The 20,337-nt window shown below is 37.8% G+C and overlaps 1 protein-coding gene across 2 annotated transcripts in view; it reads left to right on the top strand.

Annotated features, from left to right (window-relative positions):
* The window catches only part of pknox2 (pbx/knotted 1 homeobox 2), a 218,893-nt gene that overhangs the window by 166,398 nt on the left and 32,158 nt on the right, over nucleotides 1-20,337 (top strand). For both annotated transcript variants that reach the window (XM_009305360.5, NM_153654.2), the window contains 2 exon segments: nucleotides 13,990-14,161; nucleotides 19,670-19,855. In XM_009305360.5, coding sequence (XP_009303635.3) covers nucleotides 13,990-14,161; nucleotides 19,670-19,855 — 358 coding nt within the window.

The raw sequence follows: 20,337 nt of genomic DNA, 5'->3' as shown, positions 1-20,337 counted from the left end.
TGAGCGCAAAGATAAGTTAATGATTAATGTAACCACGTACATTCTGTATATTGACTGATCGCTTGCCTTTATTTCCTATAATGTATAAACTTATTGTATGTTATACTTTTAAAATGGCCATTATCGATTCTTAAAACTGATATTCAGCAAAAGAGAGGCTGTGTTTCGTATTTTCACTGAAATTGAAAGGAGGCAGTTGTTATCGGCTCCGTTTTGTTATAAATATCCACACAGTGAAGATGACACTCATGCAGCACGGCGCCTCAACATTTCTGCTGTCTAAGTTGCTAATATTAAAATGAAAATAGGCAGTTCCTTAAATCATGTTTACATTTTATTGTTGAGAAAGTGAAACAACGAAGCCAGGGTGATGTGAATGAAGTTACAAAGTACACTGTTCCCTTTGAAGATTTACCCGTGTCCTCGGTATAATCTGCTTTTCCATATCAAACTGAGAAGAAGAGACTGCAGCCTTGATCAAACTTGCGAAGTCTGAACTTACACGGAGATAATGCAGGACTGAACTGTGCGTGTAAAGCAGGTCGCACACCAGAAGCGACGCTCGGCGGCGCGCCGCGCAGCGCCACGTATTTTAGAATTCTAATTATAGGTTTCTATCAGGATACACACACCGGCGCCGCAAGTCGGCGGCTGTCGGCGGCGCCCGGCGACGGCTCAGGACGCAGTTCATTTTTCAGCCGCGCCACAGAGCGCCATCTGATTAGTTTCATGTTAAATATCATTCGAATGTGCGCGTCTGGTGTGCGATACTTTAATCTGTCATGTACGCGCCGTGTCGCGGCGCCGAGCGGCGCTTCTGGTGTGCGACCTGCTTTAGAGTTTTCCAGCTCTTTTCATCCCCGCTTCTAGCAGCACACTCCATTTCCGCATTACTGGATCTGTAGCAACAACAGACCGCAAGGGATGATGGTCAAGCATGGGCTGATGGCAATTGTAGTTTTCGCTATCTCCCGTTCGCTTCATTCGCCTGAGGAAATTTTCTCAGAAGACCTATAGTTTTACCGAGTCATGCGACTTCGGTAATATCGAAAAAAATTAATATTGCGGTATGACGGTATTTACAATACCGTTACATCACTAATGTCCACCTTTTGTTGCTACCTCCATCCTCACTTGTGTGTGTCTGTCTTATACCTCACACACATTGGGAAATTCCCCCCGCGAATGTTTTGGCGCTGTTTGTATCTGAAACTGTGATCTGAAAGCAGCCACTCACATGACAGCAGGGAAAGGCACAACCAATCACAATGTTCATATGTGTTTTGGGGGCGGTGCGACTCGAGAAGAGAACGTGATTTAACCCTTTCCTCATGTCTAGGTGGATACTGACAGCGCGATGTTTTTAAGTGAATTAAATTATTGGTGGGGACATTTCAGTAGTTTGTGGATATTGGTGGGGACACGTCCCCACCGTCCACCCTAAATCTACGCCCCTGCCCCCAACCAATGTTTCTGTGGCCCACTGCAATTTTTAAATGACGCAAGGTTTTTTCTGTCTTTATTAAACCAAAGTATCTTTAAGGCAAGTCATTTCACTAGGCTGCCATCTTTTGAAACACCTCTCTGGCAGTATGCTCGGGCATATGACTGTGTGTGTATGACTGTGTGTGTGTGAATGTGTGTGTGGATGTTTCCCAGAGATGCGACTGGAGGGGCATCCGCTGCGTAAAAACTTGCTAGATAAGTTGGTGGTTCATTCCGCTGTGGTGACCCCAGAATAATAAACAGACTAAGCCGACAAGAAAATGAATGAATGAATGAATGTTTGCCAAGCTAATAATTACATTGCATATTTGGAATCAACAATAAGATTAAACAACAACTGTCTCATAAGCTTTGTTTTTAAACGTCTGAATCAAATAAAATTGGCCCTTTTTTTTTTTTTGAACTTTTGTTTTTAAGTGCACTTGGTTAATTTGAAAGTACACTTTTCAAGCTTTGTTCATATATTTATTTTATGTGTGAAGCAAGTATTCGCTGAGATTCCAGTGTGTTTGTTGACCACCAAACTGTCGTAAAAGCACACATCTGGCATCCCTGAGAAACGTCAGTCTATAGCGATCAATGATTGGCTCCTGTACTAGTAGACAGGGCTATTGACCATTACACTTTTCCCCTTCCCCTTAAAAACTATAAGAGTGACATGTCTTGTGTGCTTTATAGAATTTGATTGAACTAACTGCCAATGATTTAATGATACATAACAATGTAGATAATTGTTCACCAAGCCCAGAGAGACTCAAGCTGACACTTTGTAAATAAAATGAGAAAAACCGAAACCGAAGAGATGCCATAAGATGTGGACCGTCAGTGGAGTTCAGACTAGATCTGCACAAGACACTTTTTTTCTACAATACTGCAGCTTTGCCCTGTTCCCACAACATTTGTGTTAGATTTGAGCAAATAAAAAGTGTGACCTTGTTATAGCAATAGCCAAGCATCAGTGACTAACTCGATGACTGTGTAAAACACTTAGATCAGCCTAGAAACCCCCTAGAAATTACAAAAACACCCGCATAGCAACAGCCTATAAACCAACCAGACAAAGTGCCTTGGCAACAGGGTGATATGTGGTTAGAATTGATTCAAATATAAAGTAACATCCTGGCAATCAAAGACTATTAGTCTGGTCATTTGCATTGGTAAGCACATTGCTTTCATGTGGCATGTCTATGTTTAACCTCTATAGTCTCACCTGTGGTCCAATGATAAGAACCGACTGTGTCTGACAACAGGACACTGTTACCCTTTACCCCGCAGGTGAAAGAGAAAGAGCAGAAAACAGCGTCGAAAAAGAGCAATGCCGCTCATTGAAATGCAGCAGTAGGGGTCCCATATAAACCCTGATGGCGAGTGCTGTGTTTGTGTGTGCACGCCCCCCATACAGGTTGAGCTCCAGACATGTAGCCTGGAGGAGGGAGTGTGTGTTCATGTGAATGTGTGTGTGTGAGGAATGGTCTCAGCATGAGGGCACCCCAGACTGGGTTTAATAAAGGCAGCAGCCACTGGCTCGCCCTGATTAGGATGGCAAACATACCGGGTGAGCACACAGAGCGCACACCCCCATCTCCACGGCAGCCCGTGGGTGGCCCACCACGCTACCAAAACAAATGCAGCTAGAGCTAGCATTAAAATGCATCCAGCTTTATTTTTGGACTTGGAGCTGCTTTGATGTGCTTTTTTCATTTTCTTAGAAAATATTTATTTATTTGCTATTTAATTCTTTTTATCTTAGGGGGCTCTGTTTTTTTGCTTCGAGACCTCAATAATATGCATAGATAGATGCTGATATCTGATAGATAGATAGATAGATAGATAGATAGATAGATAGATAGATAGATAGATAGATAGATAGATAGATAGATAGATAGATAGATAGATAGATAGATAGATAGATAGATAGATAGATAGATAGATAGATAGATAGAACAATGGATGGATGGCTGAAGGATAATGAGATCGTCTGACTTGTAGAGCCTCTTACCATATTACACAAGGAAGACACAATTGTAATCAACGGGTATTTATTAATAATAGAGTAAACAAGGGTAACTAAAATTACTAAATGTACAATAAATGAAGTGGCGTTTATGCACTAGTTTAAACTATTTGCGTTTTAGTTTTAAAGCAGAGTTTTAGAATGAAAACAATCCGCATCCACACTAGTGTTTCGCCTAGCGTTTCCAAACAGTACTCCGTCTAGACCACAGCACTGAAAATGCACATCGCGTGACCACACACACACTCACTGTGTGTGTCATCAAGGAACTACCGCTGGATCTAATCTCACTATATTTGTTAAACGTGATATTTAATTCATCTTGTTGTTTCTATCTAACGACATATTCCCCGACTTTTGAATCCATTACTTGTTCTTAGGTAACGTTTTGGCTGAGCGCAAAGATAAGTTAATAATTAAAGTAAACACGTACATTCTGTATATTGACTGATTGCCTGCCTTGTTGTGCTTGTTGTGCGTTATACTTTTATAATTGATTATAAAACTGATATTCTATAAAAGATATGATATGTATCGTATTTTCAATGAAAATAAAGGAAGGCAGTAATGTTATAGGTGCTGTTTTGTTATAAATACGCATACAGTGAAGATGACGGTGTGGTAGTGTGGACCGATGGCGTAACCGTAACAAAACTTTTTTTAAACTAAAACGCATTATTATAAACAGGGCCAAAGTTATTGATTGTAATCAATAACTTTGTTATCTTTTCTAAAGACAGGCTAGAGTCTGATAAGTTGTACCTTAATCTAAAATAACAAAGAACTGAGGAAGTTTTTATTATTAATGAATATCAGTTATAAACATCTAATTAATTAGAATATTTTATACTGAAACACACTATGCCAAGGTCTCTGTTAGAGGGTTAGAATGTAGTACATTTATGTTTCTGCCATTGATGCAGTGGTTGGAAGAGATTGGATCTTCTTGTTGGTCTTGAAGCATGGAACAAGCAAAATTAGCTCTCATGAGCTTTGAGAGGAAGAAATCTAGAGATTCTGGAATGCGCAGAACTGGAGATTTCTTGAAGTGGTGGGTCTGATCGTGGAGACATCTTTGTCCTTAAAGGTTCTTGGAAATCGGGGACATGCAGATTTATGGAGGTGGTAGTCTTGAAGCTATGGTTTCAGACCCCTTGGAAAACGCTCTGTGAATCCAATCACCATGAAAAACCTTGTTGGAACACGCAGCAAAGTTCTGAAGTCTTTGACCAGTTCATATAGCGTGTGTCAGGCCTTCCTTCAAATACCACTCTCTTCTTTCTGTTACCACTTTTCTTCTCCTCCGAGTTACTTCACCCTCCTCTTTTCCATGTGTTCCCACACCACTCTCTTTTCCTTCTTTGAGAGAATGTTTTTAATCCTTTCTCTGGAAGGTGTGATTGAAAAGATGTCACCTTTCAAATCCAGCATTGTGATTGGATGATCCTGTGAGTTGGTCACTGGAAGGTGTCATTCATAGTGTGACCGGCATTTGCATAATCATGGTCCACAGTTTAACTGTTATTATATTTAAGAGTCTTAAATATTTTCCTATGCATAATTCACTTTCCAAACCACATATCATTTACCCAAGGCATTGTTTTCAGTATATAGAGTGTAAACATTCCTATTTAATGTTGATCTTTACCAAAGCATTCATGCTGCATGTAAACCTTAATATATATAGTATTGTGATCCTTGTGTCTTTCTGTGTCTGAGATGATGTAGAATGTGGATTAGATCAAAAAGCCGTTTTGCAAGTTCTGGGTTCTTAACAAAGAACAAATTGTTCTCCAAAGTCTCCATTGCCATTGATAAGCTTAACAAAAGGGCCAGAGTTGTGTTAACTCTGCAGCATTTGTTTATATTGGAAATTAATTTCCACAAGTCAATTTCTACATGTTCCTGACTTTACTGCTGATCACTACTTTTGAGTCCTGAAGTGCCTAAGGGACATTTCCTGATCCTGTCCACTCGCTCTTCCACTGTCAGATTCTATGGCACACTGTCCCGTCTCAATAAAGGCAAAAATAAACCCTTAAATGGTGCGTACGACTGTTAAACAAAAAGGAACTTTGATTTTATGCTGACTTTTAGTGTTTCATTAGCTGAGATGAAATCTAGTATTGGTTAAATAGTAATAAAAATGCCCGTCTGACTTTATTCGTCAGTTCGCTGTATCAGTTCTGCTGACTCCTATCTTCAGTAAATGACACTTTTATGGGTTGATAGTTCCCCAGCTCCCTCTGTCCTTAGACCTCTGCACTGCAGATAATGTCTCTCTTGTTTTGGCACTGAACCAGCTCTGGGTACATCATATTATTTGAGGAGATTTCAGACACTATATAATGAGTGTATCAACATATGGTAGCAGAATCACCATTGTAAATCCTATTGTATGATATAAATACAATTCTGTATTGCTAAATGGATCTGAGGCAAGCCAGTCTAGGAGCTGTGTGTGTAAAGCTCTCTCCCCTGACCTCAAGAGGCACTAGTGATTGTTGTGAGAGGCTGCAGTCTTTAGTATTGATGTTGTATCCACTTCCCATTCCTGTTCAAATCCTGATCGGTGTAGACCTGGAGGGTTTATATTGCCTGGATGTCCTGAATGGTAAGGCATTTAGGTGGTGAGTGCAACGGAGGCCAGAAAGTAAGAGCTGTGCAAGTAAACCTCACTTCTCTTGTCTCAAGATGCACTTGGGACTGAAGCTGTGGTCTTTAGTGGCCTTGTTCGCATGCTCCCATGCCAGAGATGCTGGTATGAATTTGAAAACTTTAAGAGATAGTAGACAAAAAAGGATATTTCTGTCATAAATCACCCTCATGTTTGTTCAAATCCTGTAATACTTTCTTTTTTTCTGCAAATTATGAAAGAGGAATCACTGTAAAAAGTGATTAGTTACTTTAGAACTGTTGAGTTGACTTAACCTTTTGGGTTTATTATTTGGGATTTTTTTGTTTACTCAATTTAATTTAAAGAGCTCCCATTATGGATTAAAAAAGGCCATATTTTGATTTTGGGAGTCTCCAACAACAGTCTGATATGCATGCAAGGTCAAATAACACTTTCATTGTTTCGTAATATGCATTTATTTTTACCTAATTATCCCAACAACTACCATATGATTTGTTTAGCGATGCATTTGTTTCCAATCTTCTCCTTAGCGTGATACTAATCTAAAATTGGACTAATCGGTCCAATGATACAGTCTATTGCGATTGGTCAACTTGAGACAAAGAGAAATGCCCAGTATGGCTTGTCAACAATTTTGAAGTAGTCAGAGTAGAGGTCTGCATTCCCGCGGCTGTCCCACGGGCGCCGCTGGACCCGACCAGATTTCTGCGGCGCGGGAATAAATTTCCGAATAAACCGCTGGAGCAGTCGGTGACGGGTTTAATTTGGGACGGGAGCGGGCTGTCTAGCAATATCACATATATTGCTATGCGAATGAGAGAGAGAGAGAGAGAGAGCTTTGCCTGTGTGTGTGCTTGGTGCTTGTGTGTGTGTATGTTAGTGCGCGCGCGCGAATGAGAGAGAGAGAGTGAGAGCTTTCCTAGATAGCAAAATACACTCGGGCCAGTTCCGGCTAGATTCTCCCCTGCCAGAGACTTACCACTCAGCCCGGCTCCGGCTGCCGGACTCCGGATGCTTGTGGACTCACTGCCCGTTTCCGGCCCGAATCAATCGGGCCAGATGCGGCGACCGTAAGCGAGCCGACGCTGCCGCATCCGCGCCGGAATTGGCCCGAGAGTAATGTGCGCTGCGGCCCGGAGCTGGCGCGACTCAGTATTTATATACCTTTATATAAAACCTTTTGGTATTACATTGGTACTTGATACATGGTATTACAAGCCTTTGAGTTGATATAACAGCAAAAGCCTGTGTGTCTGCTTGGTGCTTGTGTGTGTGTTAGTGCGCGCGCGCGTATGAAAGAGAGAGAGAGATTTGTCTGTGTGTGTGTGCTTGGTGCTGTGTGTGTGTATGTTTATACAGACAGCTTGGTTTTAGACACTATATGAGAATACAAAGAGTTAACCAGATACACTAGAAGCCGCATGGAGCGGTTACAAGTAACAAAACTCAATTGAATACATAATTTGCATGCTAGAGAAAACAAGGAGGCAGCCATCTTAATCGCACATAAGTTACTTACACTTGTGAAATGGTGGAAGAAACTGATTCATTAACTGTGTACTGTAAAACTCTTGTCAAGCTCTCTGATAAAGTCCCATTCATCAATAGTCTTTTCTAGTCCTTCCTTTAACAAATGGCCGATGAATGCCCCGTTGTAAGCCAGTAGATTGCAGAAAAACTCTTCAGAAAAATTACAGGGACACAACACAAGGCTGGGGCTATAATGCTGAGGTATTTTTGCAAAAAGAAACTTTAACCACTGACTCTTCGCAGCTTCATCTTTGGGTAGGGAAAATAACATGAACTTTCCCTCACACTTCAGAGCACAGCGTCTTCGTGACATGATTCAATCGGGATCAGCTACAGTGACTTCCTCTTTTTCTTTTTACAGTGTTTGTGGGCGGGGTTTAAATTTTCCCAGGTCTGCTCATGCAACAAATGGGCGGGGCTTGAGTTCCATATTGACGCCAAGCAGACACAGCTAAAGATTCGTTACCGCAACCATTAATTTGAACCACTCTGAATCGACTTCACTTCACTTAGAGCTGTGTTACACACTGCATGGAAGGTCATATTCAAAAACCCATAACAGGGGCTTTTTAAGTCAACTAATAGCTTTTTACCATGATCAAAAAGTCTTGGTCCTTGTCCCGTTGATTTACATTATATTTTTTATGCCTAAACAGTGGACAGAAGATTGATGTGTCTTCATCTGGATAATTGAATTTATAAGTTTGGTTTTAATGACTTCATTAATTCACAGCAGCTGCTTTTTTGTGAATCATAAAATGTAAAAGTTTTCTAAAGGTCTTTTGTTTTCAACTATACAAGTGTTTTTCCTTTCAGGTTTGAGAGATGTAGCTTGGACAGTCTTTCCCGCAAGAGTTTGCGAGATGATAACTAAAGGTTAAAGACAAATAGCATTAAGTGTTTCATTTTAACCGGCACATTTTGAAAGATTAACCGATTAGCTCTGCACTTTACAGCACACGGCCTCGTCCAAACCGCAAAGATGAAGAGATTTAAAAGTCTGGAGTTGCTCAGAGAGATCGGATTTCATTTAAGAGTTTTCTCCCACCATCAAACAACCGAGGCAATTAGTTTACAGAGTAACTGCTCTAAGTGTACTGTCCATCTTTAGTAACAAAAACTGTACTGCTATTGGGAAAATCATCTAAGGTAACCCAATAAGAGACGTTCTGTTCAAAATAGGAGCTGCTTGCACCATCACGTTATTATAATTCGAGACATGACTGAAGTTTCCAAAAAGCTGAGTTTCTGCAGCGGGTAAATGTTATGAAATATAACCACCTAATGAAGATAATGCGGCATTATTAGACTCGCTCCAGGGAATGTGGGTGTTCGATGAACCTGTACCTTGTGGCTTAACTTTTCCAATTCGATTTTATGCTCTAATTTCTAGGTAGTTTGTTCCTCAGCCTACTTGCCAAATCCTTGGAGAGCTAAATTGATAGCATCCTTTGGCTTTGGGCCTTTAGGGCTGTGTCCGGGTTATGATCCAGGCCCTGCCAAAGAGAGAGAAGGGGAGAGATAACCCAGCCATGCCCTCCAGGAGTGAGTGTGACTGGGGAGGGGAGAGAGGAAAAGGGGCTGGCACTGCGGAGAGGAGCGGGACGAGCCCGGAGGGAGCGCAGATCGCCTCGCTGCTCAGCACTGCGAGCCTGTTTAGTATTCCTGTCACGTCAGCTGGAGGGAGCGGCATTAAATTGGGATCAGGCAGATTAGAGTCTAATATAGCCGGCTATTAAAGGCTGCAAATGAGAGTGGTGGGTTACAGCCGGAGCCTGGGCCCCTCACCCAGTCTCAAAGCCTCTCTGTCTCTCAAACAGACTCAGCAATAAAAATAAAAAAAAATAGACAGGTATATTCATAAGAACTCGCCTGGGATAGGATAATACTGTGACAGTATTTTTCCACAACAAAACAACAGGCATATGAACAAATGACTCAACAGTATATTTTAATTAAAAACCAGGAATATTATTTTTATCTGGCCTCTGTGTGATGAATTGTGTAAGTTGTGTTAATTCACTTTGGTGTGAGGGTGGTATTTAACATAATGAATATGCTTTTAAGGACGTGCTCATATTTTACGTTCACTTTCAAATTCACAGTCATGCAAACACTGTGTTTAGGGTTTTTACACGTAGAATGTTTGTCAATTATGTTTGTCAATTATGCTCCTTCATAGCAGAAATTGAAATTGCAAGGTGAAAAAACACTATTAGTAACACTAGCTATGTTTCCATCCAAAAATGCGAATTAACTTTATGCGCAAAACTGGATTATAACATTAACGACATGCAAATAAAGCAGCGTTACCATCCAACGAGTCAAAGTAAACAAAATCGTCACTTCCTGATTAACTGGCACCAAAAGTAAAAGTAAAAACAGAAATTGCTGCGGTAGGAGTAGCTGTGTAAATCTTTTCTTCATTTGATACATGACTTGCAATCCTGACTAGCAGTGAACCCTGGTGGTATTTGAAGGTGTCAGACGTGGAGCAAAGGCGCTCTTGACTCTGGAGGTAATTAATAATATAATAACAGAATGACCAAAACAACATTTCAGATGTTATACAATGTGCTCAGCCTGCTGGTTTGTCCATATACAAACATTTTTATCATCACGTAATTTCTTTTTTGGCGTTTCCATCAACCTTTTTTTGCATGTCCAAAATGCACATAAAAATAGGTGGATGGAAACGTAGCTACTGACTACTGCAGCAAGCCTACTATATAGACTGAAATGGCAAATAGTCTATTCCATAAATACTTGAAATAATACAAATGGTTGACTTACTTTAAAGTCACATTAAACGCACAATATGTAGTATTTTTCCAAAATGTCTATTTTTTGCTAACTCATATTTTGCTAACTTTTGTACTTAAAGGCCACATATTTTACACCTTTTACAAGGTGTAAGACAAGCCTTTGGTGTCTCCCGAATGTGTTTGTAAAGTTTCAGCTCAAAATACCCATCAGATCATTTATTATAGCGTCTAGAATCTGCCCATTTTGGTGTCTGACTACATTCTTGCTGTTTTTGTATATCTAGTGGCTTTAAATGCAAATGAGCTGCTTCTCTCCGCCCACCGTTTTGAAGTGTGTGTCTGCTTTTCATCATGCGTTACGTCAGTTAAACAGCACAGTGACAGAGACAGACTCAGATGAAGCTAAAATACAGCTCATTAGTCAAAAATACCAAGTTTATTTTGCTGTATTTGTGGTGGAGTTTATTCAAGCCTTTCTGAAAGGATGAGTCTCGGACAAATGCTGTTTGCAGCACACACATACTACACACACACACACACACACACACACACATACACTATATCAGCGTTTACTGACACCATACGGTCTTCATAATTATATCGATTAAGAATTAGATAGCGTCTTTATTACAAACATGCTATGTTTTAAAAATGTTTTAAACTTTTTTAACCTTAATTCCAGTTCATTTGCAAAAAAAAGTTCTGTGGACATCTCTATACATGTTTTTATAGAAACATAGTGCCTGTCAATAAATTCGGTGGGCATGGAAAATCTGCACTTCTACGTCATGTTGCGGTGGACCGCAAAATCACTGGAATTTGGGTCCTATTTTAACGTCTGGAAATTAAAAAAATAGACTTGTTTGGGTTTATATCATTCTAGTATGACTGTGGACACGCAGTTCTGTCCAAACAGCTTACAAAAGTTGATTTTCATCATAGGTGCCCTTTAAATGATCCCAAATGTTTCAAAGAATGCTGTATAAATTAGTTATTTTAATTAGTGACATGGACTCTGTACTGTGCCACCCTCGATTTTCTGGTTTTATAGAAACACCACAGGTCCTTTAGTACATTGTGCTTTTTATTAGACTGCACAGAGCAGCATTATAAAAGAATATTCCATGTATTCATTATCGTAAAAAAGCATCATGTGATTACGAGTGGAAGAGCCGGAAGTGGTGGACTGTGGCATAATAAAAGCTCTGCTGCATTCTTTCGGGCATTTCACACTCATCTCTCACCAGCAATTGCTTCAGCATTCTTGTTTTCACTAAAACGTTAAGTCGTAGGGGTGGTTTACACAGAACAGGTTTTTTCAATGTTGTACTTTTCCATTGTTTTTCAATGTAGACACATGCTTGATGGTCAAGTGTGACTGTTACGCTCACATCTTGTGTCTTTTGAAGCATTAGTGCCTTGTTTTTTTAGACGCTAAGTTAAAAGATCTTCAACTTTCACACAATGCAGCTCATCACTGTATGTTCCACAGCAGTGGACCAATCAGATGACCTCAGAGGCGGGGCAAGAATTTCTAGTTTCTGTTTACAGGTGTTTTGTAGTTGTGTCCAGGTACCCTCGTACTTTATGCTGTACTTTTTTTCAAACTATTCCAAACCATTGCGTCTTGCGTTTATAGAAACAATGATGCATTCTGTATGAATAAACCCTTACTCTGCTTTATACTATGATAATAAGTTTTGAATACTTTAGCTCACCAATGAACATGATCTCTGCAGGTGTCCTGTAAGATGTAATAAAGATGACAACTCTCATGATTCAACACTCAGTCACATCATCATCAAACTACAGCTTTGTTTATTGTTAATACGCGCCATCTAGTAGCAAAAATTACATCTTGTGCCTTTAAGGGTATACTAAATACTTAATTGTAAGTACCAAATGGATTACTTCCTGCAACCATGCATGACTTAATGGTGCCATCTGGTGCTGTGAAGCTCTACTGACACGTTAAATCCTTACATGACAACATTTCTCATTGACATACAGCAGAGCTCTTAATAATTTGTTGTGGCGATGTTAAATTCATTTAAATTAAATCAGCGTTCACAGAGTCAGGCTACACTAGGCTTTCAAGAGGCTGAGCCGAGTGAATTTCATCTTTCATTAGGTCTGCTCTTCAGCAGAAGCCTCTCTCTGGACAGGCTTAAAGCAGTGCAAACATATTCATCCTCTGATGATACAGGAAAATGTTAATGCTGTTAACATGACAAATGTCAACTTGCTAGAAGAAACCTTTAGACAGAGCTTATACCTACAATTAAATGAAGATAACAAGGATTATATTATCCGCCGGCTGCGTGTTGTCATCCTGACTGAACCAAAAAGCTGGTTATTTTCTGGATATTGTGGTTTAAAGGTTAGTTCACCCCAAAATGAAAGTTTAGTCACTAGTTACTCACGCTCAAATAGTTTTAAACCTTCACAAGTTTTTTTTTAAATATAATTTCTGTACCTGCATACTGTTAAACATCGAAAACCATAAAGCACTGTCTATTTCATTTTTATCTTTGTTCTATTGCTTTCATGTTTTTTATCTTTATTTATCTTATGCACATGTGCACTTGTTTAAAATCATCCAAATTGATGTAAAATTATGTTATAGCATCCATAACGTCTTGATTGTTATGAGAAGTTGGGCCACCTTTATTGGCGTCTTGCCTCAGCTCCTCTTAATGGCCAGCTTTGCCATGGTCGACGTTGACCTCTTCTTGTAATCTACTTTCTTTTTTCAAGTTTTTTGACATTATTAAGGCTTAATGTGTTCTTGAATCTCTTGAGCACACTTTTGCCGATTAATAATTAAATCTAAGGCTCAATAATTAAAAATTATTTGGAGGATTGTTGTAGCTTAGACACGAGCAGCCTTCTCCATGCGCCCCTGAACCGGAAGTCCCCAATTGATGTAAAATTCTGACATCTATCCAAAACAGAGTCATCTTGTGAAATGTTATTCATATCGCAATTATATATCGCAGAACAACCAAACATCGCAATTTTATTTTCTTCCAGTATCGTGCAGCTCTACTATGAAATCAATGGCACTTCTTTTGTGTTCAACAGAAAAACCTAACTCAAACTGACGACATCCTTTTCAGTTTTATGTGAACTATAATTTTACATTTCAAAAGAGTAGAATTTGTATGTGGAAAAAAATGCCTATTGAAAATATGAAGTTGATGTGTTTTATTTCTGTCTCTTACATCTCTTTAAATCATACAGTAGGTCTCCAACTCAATTCCTGGAGGGCTGATCCAACTGATGAAGGTGATCATGACTCTTTTGAACTCCTCGATTAGTTGGATCAGCTGTGGGGTTGATAGCAAAACTGTGCAGAGCTGCAGCCCTCCAGGAATTGAGTGTGAGACCTATATGCTTTAAAATCTTTGAATACATTTGAAATCCAAGGTTGTTTAAAAAAAATGTTGCATTATATAAACAGCATTTTATTCTGGCATGCTAACTGGGAATAGTGTGCACAGTACACATACTACATCTCTTCCTGTACCCTACAGGCATCCTCTTTTTCCTCTTCTGGCGTTGCTGTTTGAGAAGTGTGAACAAGCCACGCAGGGCTCAGAATGCATCACATCCGCCAGCTTCGACGTCGACATCGAAAACTTTGTCCACCAGCAAGAGCAGGACCACAAGCCTTTCTTCAGCGAGGATCCTGAACTAGACAACCTGGTAAACACTCACGAGTCTCGTTTCTTCATCTACAGTATATCAGCTTTAGCAACTTTAGCTCCTTAGGAAAACCTGTTTACATCCTGAATATCTGCACGTCACATCTGCACTGCCCTCTGCTGGTACATTTGGACTTCTTCAAATGACTTCTTCAGTCTTGAAATATAAAGCAAAATAACTTTTAGCTGAAAATACAAGCTCTGAGGTAATATTCGAAAGTATCTGTAAATCATATTTAAGTAAATGTACAAGCACCGTTCTGTGTAAATAGCTCCATTATAACAAACTCACTTCAGTGAAAGTCTTTTCTCTAAGACACACTAGTCCACAACACCCACAAGGCATGCCTGTGAAAATAAAAGAAAGAGCTGGTTTGTGATAAGAGCAATCACATTTGTTTTCTAAAATACTGTAGAAACAAAGCTGAACCCTTCAATATTGCAATAAATCAAGGTTGACACAATACTCATAAGTAATGAGAGCATAAGTAAAGCAGTATCCTTCAAAAAGGTCTCTTCATGTAAATATTGATCAAAATAATTCATTAAAATTCCACTATAAAATAAAATATTCATAGTGTAATTGTCATTAGAGGGTATATTTAAATTCTACTTGAAGTTGATGTGCTGGTTGAAGTGATACAAAAACCAACAAAGGCAGTGTAGTTTCTAAGGTATTTTATCCAGAATAGAATGTGTCAACGCATCTTCAAATAGGTAAACTAAAAATAGCATGAACAATCATGGAATCTCAACTTACAAGATTCTGTTGTAAAGTGGCTCTTTAAAAACAAGTTTGCAGTATTTGTAGGTCAAGTTCAGATCAGAAACATTGTTGATTCAGTTCAGTTCAATATCAGTGATTTAGTTGGAAAGCAGCTCTAGATAAAACAACAGTGCTGTAATCAAGATTAAATATTCTCATTTCATATGTGATACATGATATCTGTGGTTAAGCAATTGGCTGCTAATGCACTCTCATTCACATAAAGAAGATTTGCTGACAGGTTTGTCAAGTGTGTACAAGACTTAATGCTTTCAGTAGCCTATAAATGCCGGAAATAATGCTGCAGAAAAAGCTGAGTGCCATTTAGAATAAATTGGGGAATTACATTACTCATTACAAGGGCCAGACATTTTATGTATTATACCAGTAGCTTACAAAATAGCCAGTAAAATATGTACTGTCATTAATTAATTATTTAAAAAAACTAACTATTATGTTTAAAAATGAGTTGGAAAAAAAATCTTTCCTTAAAACAGCACTTGAGAAATATTTGAAAAAGAATGACACAGGAGGGATAATAAAACATAAATAATAACAAAATACTAAATATAACAAGACAACTTTTAAACTTTGTATTTAAAGTTTACAGTGCAAATCCAAATAAATCATTTTGTTTGTCAAACAAAGCTATAGCAGGTCTCTCAAATAAGTAAGTAAAGGTTTATTTATATCGCACCTTTCACAGACATTAAGTCACAAAGTGCTTTACAATAAGAGAAAACTCGAAAACAGGTAAAAGAACACATATCAATAAAAGAAAACATATTAAAACAAGTTAAATCCAGGGACAGGAACACTTATACTGTTAATTAAAAGCTTGACCAAAAAAATGTCTTTAAATGCTTTTTTAAAAGTTAAACTGATCCCAGAGTTCTCAAAGCTATATGGATATTAATCCACCAAAGACTGAGACTTAGTACTGACAATTTGTATTGTACAAAAACATCTAAACATTTGCATATTGTTTAATAATGTCTCTGAGAGTTGAACGCAAAATAAAAACCCTTTCTGTAAAATTGTAACTCTTTAAATTTTGCTGTTTAAAAGAGACCCTTATTAACGCTTGATCTCCCCTGAAGGACATCAAAACAAGATGTGAGAGGAGGGGGAGGGGAAATTTTTTAATTGTAAGAAATAGCTTTTTTCTGATCTATATATATTTGACCCCCCCCCCCCCCCCCCATAAAGGTTCATACCATTGTGAATGCATACTAACGAAAAAATTAGTTGACATAGAATTTATGTATATACATATATGGGGCGTCACGGTGTTGACGTGGGTTTCCTCCGGGTGCTCCAGCAAATATTAATTTACAATGATGAAGGGCAGAGAGTTGCTGAAGAACTACTGAGAGATTTCAGCTGCTGTCTGGGCTTTCACTGCCGTTTTACACTTCCCTTTCTTCATGTGTTCAATACTTTTTTTTCTGTGTAGTTTCATTTTATTACACATAACTTCATTTGTAAACTAGTTAGATTTGTTGTCTTTTCAATTGTGCATTTCTTTGGTTGTTATCAACATCTAGTGAAAAATTCTAGTCAACAGCACGTTTGAAAATATGTTTTCTGAGGAAAACGGTGGCGTGTTGTACAGTATTTCCCCTACAGCCAAACTAAAAGAAGTAAGACTTTACCTGGGAGAAAATAAATATTATAAGAAAATGCTATGATTTTTTCCATGCTCTTTTAAACATCAAATATTTGTGAAAGAATAAAAATTCTGCCGACAACTATATACATGTTTTTATGAAATAATAAGTAGCGAGTTGCTGATATCTTTGATCTTCAGTCAAAGTACAAAGTAGGCAAAAACTGTACAGTAGCTAATGACATTTACCCAAACGCCTCTGGGGTATTAGTAACAATGACACTCGTCCACCTCTTGTCCGTAGCTCTTTTCTGTTCTCTTTCTCTTTTTCCAACCTCATATTCATCATCCCTGCTCTTCTGCGCCCTGCAAGACAGTTAACAGTAATTAGAAATTAAGGGAAGGAGGAGGAAAAAAGGTCACTGTTCATCATTAGCGGGGCGCTCGGCCGACTAGCGCTGCTCAGTCAATTAACTCTGCATCTGTGTGCTTTACGACACACTGGTCACACGCCGGTCCGCCGTTCACTAACTCTTCAGCGCGACAGTTATAGCAGCCTCAGAGAGATGGCACCGAGCCCTGATTAAACGAGCTGCGGTAATTGGCAGATTTATCTCCTCCTTGGCAAAGCATTTTTTAGCCCATTTGGTCGTCCTTGAGTTCTGACTTTGGGCGGTGACTGTTTGAATGGCTGCTTGGAGCTGAACGTTCAGTCCTGTCCAACTGTATCAGCAGAAAGTGTTTGGAGGATTAAGCAACATGAGCAGGCAAACGGCGACAGGAGGACTGGCTCGGCAACACTGATTTTTAGTTTAGGTGTGAAAAAAACATTTTTGATTTTCTTTTTAGTGAAGCGGATGTGTTTTTTGAGATGAATAGACTGAAACTTGTAATTAGTTACAATTCAATATTCATTTTACTGTTCAATTATTATTTTATATCATTTTTTTCTACTTTAAATGATCAGAAATAAACAGAATATTATTATTTATATTTATTTCTTTATTATTATTATTATTTTTCCCCTTTTCTCTTTTAGACTCAAGTTAACATTTATGATGTGTGAACATGTAATCAAGATGTAATATTGTTGATCTCTGAAAACAATAAAAAGTTGATCACAAAAAAAAAAATTACAGAATAAATATGTAATAAAAGGAATTAGGAGGCGGCACGGAGGCTCAGTGGTTAGCACTCTCACCTCACAGCAAGAAGGTCACTGGTTCGAGTCCCAGCTCGGCCAGTTGACAGATCATTTCTGTGTGGTATCTGCATGTTCTCCGGTTTGCATGCTTTGGTTTCCCCTACAGACATGTACTATATGTTAATTGGGTAACAAACAAAAATGGCCATAGTATATGAGTGCGAATGTAAATGCGAGGGTGTATGTGTGTTTTCCAGTACTGGGTTGCGGCTAAAAGGGCTGTGTAAAACATATGCCGGAATAGTTGGTGGTTGGTGGCATTTAGCATAAGGAAACTGGATGATGAAGGAATAAAAAGGAATATATGCATTTTAATTTGGTGTCATTTAAAGTGATTGGAGGAAGCAGAATTATGAGAATTATGAAATTTACAATTTAAGGTTGTTGTTTTTTTTGTAAATTTACAATGTACAAAAGTTCTGAGTTTACACCTTGCAAATTGTTCATTATTTTCTCCAATATAAACAGAAATTATGTAACTTACAATTCTGAGTTTATATCTCAAAATTCTGACTTTTGTTTCACTGAATTGCTGGACATATTCCTCCTGAGTTTTTCTACTGTAAATGATAAAACATTAAAAGAATAAATATGTAATAAAATGGATTATGTATCAATTTTAATTTGATTTAATTTAAAGCGAACTATTATCGGAGATAATAAATATATTCAATAATTAAATAATTTAATTATTTAAAATATCCATAAATTTATTATGAGATGTAACGTCATTATAATCATTTTTATTGTCTTGCAATTCTGAGTTTACACCTTGAAATTATTATTTTTTTCCTCATTCTGAGTTTATATCTCAAAGTTCAGAATTTTGTTTCTTTTATTTTCTGGACATAAACTTCCTGTTGGGAAAAAACAAGAAAAAAAGGTTAAGAAAAAAGTTAGAAAAAAAGTAAGGAACTTTTCTCACCTGCAAGTGAAATTAATATGTTTACGGTAAGTACAGTATTACATTACAACAAACATGTTTTCTACAAAATTTAAATAAAAAGATAAAAATATACATTTCAAATTCTCAAATCAAAACATTGAAAAGTTTTAAATTATGTGAACCACTAAAATGACAAAAAATGAGAAAGATTAAAAATATTAATAAAAATAAAGCAAAACTTAATTCTATTAAAAGAATAAAACAACAAAAACAAAATCGCAAAAACCTAAATAAAACTAAAATCAATCAAAGTAAACTATAAATAGTCAGCACTAATTTTTAAATTAAAACATAGATATATTTAATAATTCAGTCATTTAAAATTCCCATAAGCAGTATTGACCTTATTCTTTCATGTGCAGTATGAGTGCAGACATTGTAACCTTAAAGGCTCGAGATTTAAGGACTCATTCACTTATATTGAAACTTTATTTATAATTAATTTGCTTGAGGTTGCAAATTTGTTTTTTATTATTACATTATGTTTATCTTGATGTACAACCAAAAACAAAATAGTTTGCAGGACAAGTACTGTAGTTGGACCCTTTATAGCTTACCATACGCATAGGGAAAATGAATCGGAAGATCTAAAACTATTGCAAAAGAGAGCTTATGTACTTATTTGCAGAATAAGCCAATACAAACAATATTAAACTAGACACCCTAATGCAAGTACAGTTGAAGTCAAAATGATTCGCTCCAGTGGATTTTTTTTCTTTAACAAACATTTCCCAATGATGTTTAACAGAGCAAGGAATGTTTCACGGTATTTCCTGTAATATTTATTTACCTATTAGTTTTTATTTTGTCTAGAATAAAAGCTTAATTTTTAAAAACAACTTTAAGGTGAATATTATTAGGCAATGTTTTTTTTATTGTCTACAGAACAAACTATTTTGTTTAAAATTTTGTAAAAAGAGCAAATAATTTGCATCTGTATATGGTTTCGTAACTGAATCCTGTAATTATTTTGATTTGTCTTAGATGGTGAAGGCCATCCAGGTGTTGCGGATCCACCTGCTGGAGCTGGAGAAGGTGAACGAGCTCTGTAAAGACTTCTGCAACCGCTACATCACCTGCCTCAAGACCAAGATGCACAGTGACAATCTGCTCCGAAACGACCTGGGCGGCCCGTATTCTCCATCCCAGACCAGCCTCGGCCTGCAGCAGGTGCCTCCACAGACCCTAACACATAAACAGAGCGTCATATGAATGCACACAATCTCACAGCAGTAACATTTACACTTGCACCAACACAAGCCTTTCTCCTGAGGGCGCAAAAAGGTCACATCCGGCTTGCCCTCGCTGTTTCTGCTGAACTTTGCTGACCTCTGCGTGAGGAGACTTAAAAGTGCACACTTTTGGACGTCTTATGATGGACTGTCAATCGATTTTTATTGAATTAAAGTGCCCATCAAACGAGGAGATAAATCAGTAATAATCGGGTATTCACTAGCATTCTGAACTCTTGGCAAATGTTGATTATTATAGTGTTTTCTGTACTTTTGAAATGTGTACTTTTATTCAGCAACTGTGAATAATTTATTAAAAATGCATTATTTTATATTTCAAAACACTGATCATAAAAATGTTTTAAGATGTTTTCAGCAAAATTATTATTTTCGACATTCATGTTCATAAGAAATGTTTTT

Source organism: Danio rerio, chromosome 10, assembly GCF_049306965.1.
Source record: "Danio rerio strain Tuebingen ecotype United States chromosome 10, GRCz12tu, whole genome shotgun sequence".
NCBI classification, from domain to species: domain Eukaryota; kingdom Metazoa; phylum Chordata; class Actinopteri; order Cypriniformes; family Danionidae; genus Danio; species Danio rerio.
Note: the sequence above shows the minus strand (reverse complement) of the source record. Positions and strands in the feature narration are given on the sequence as shown.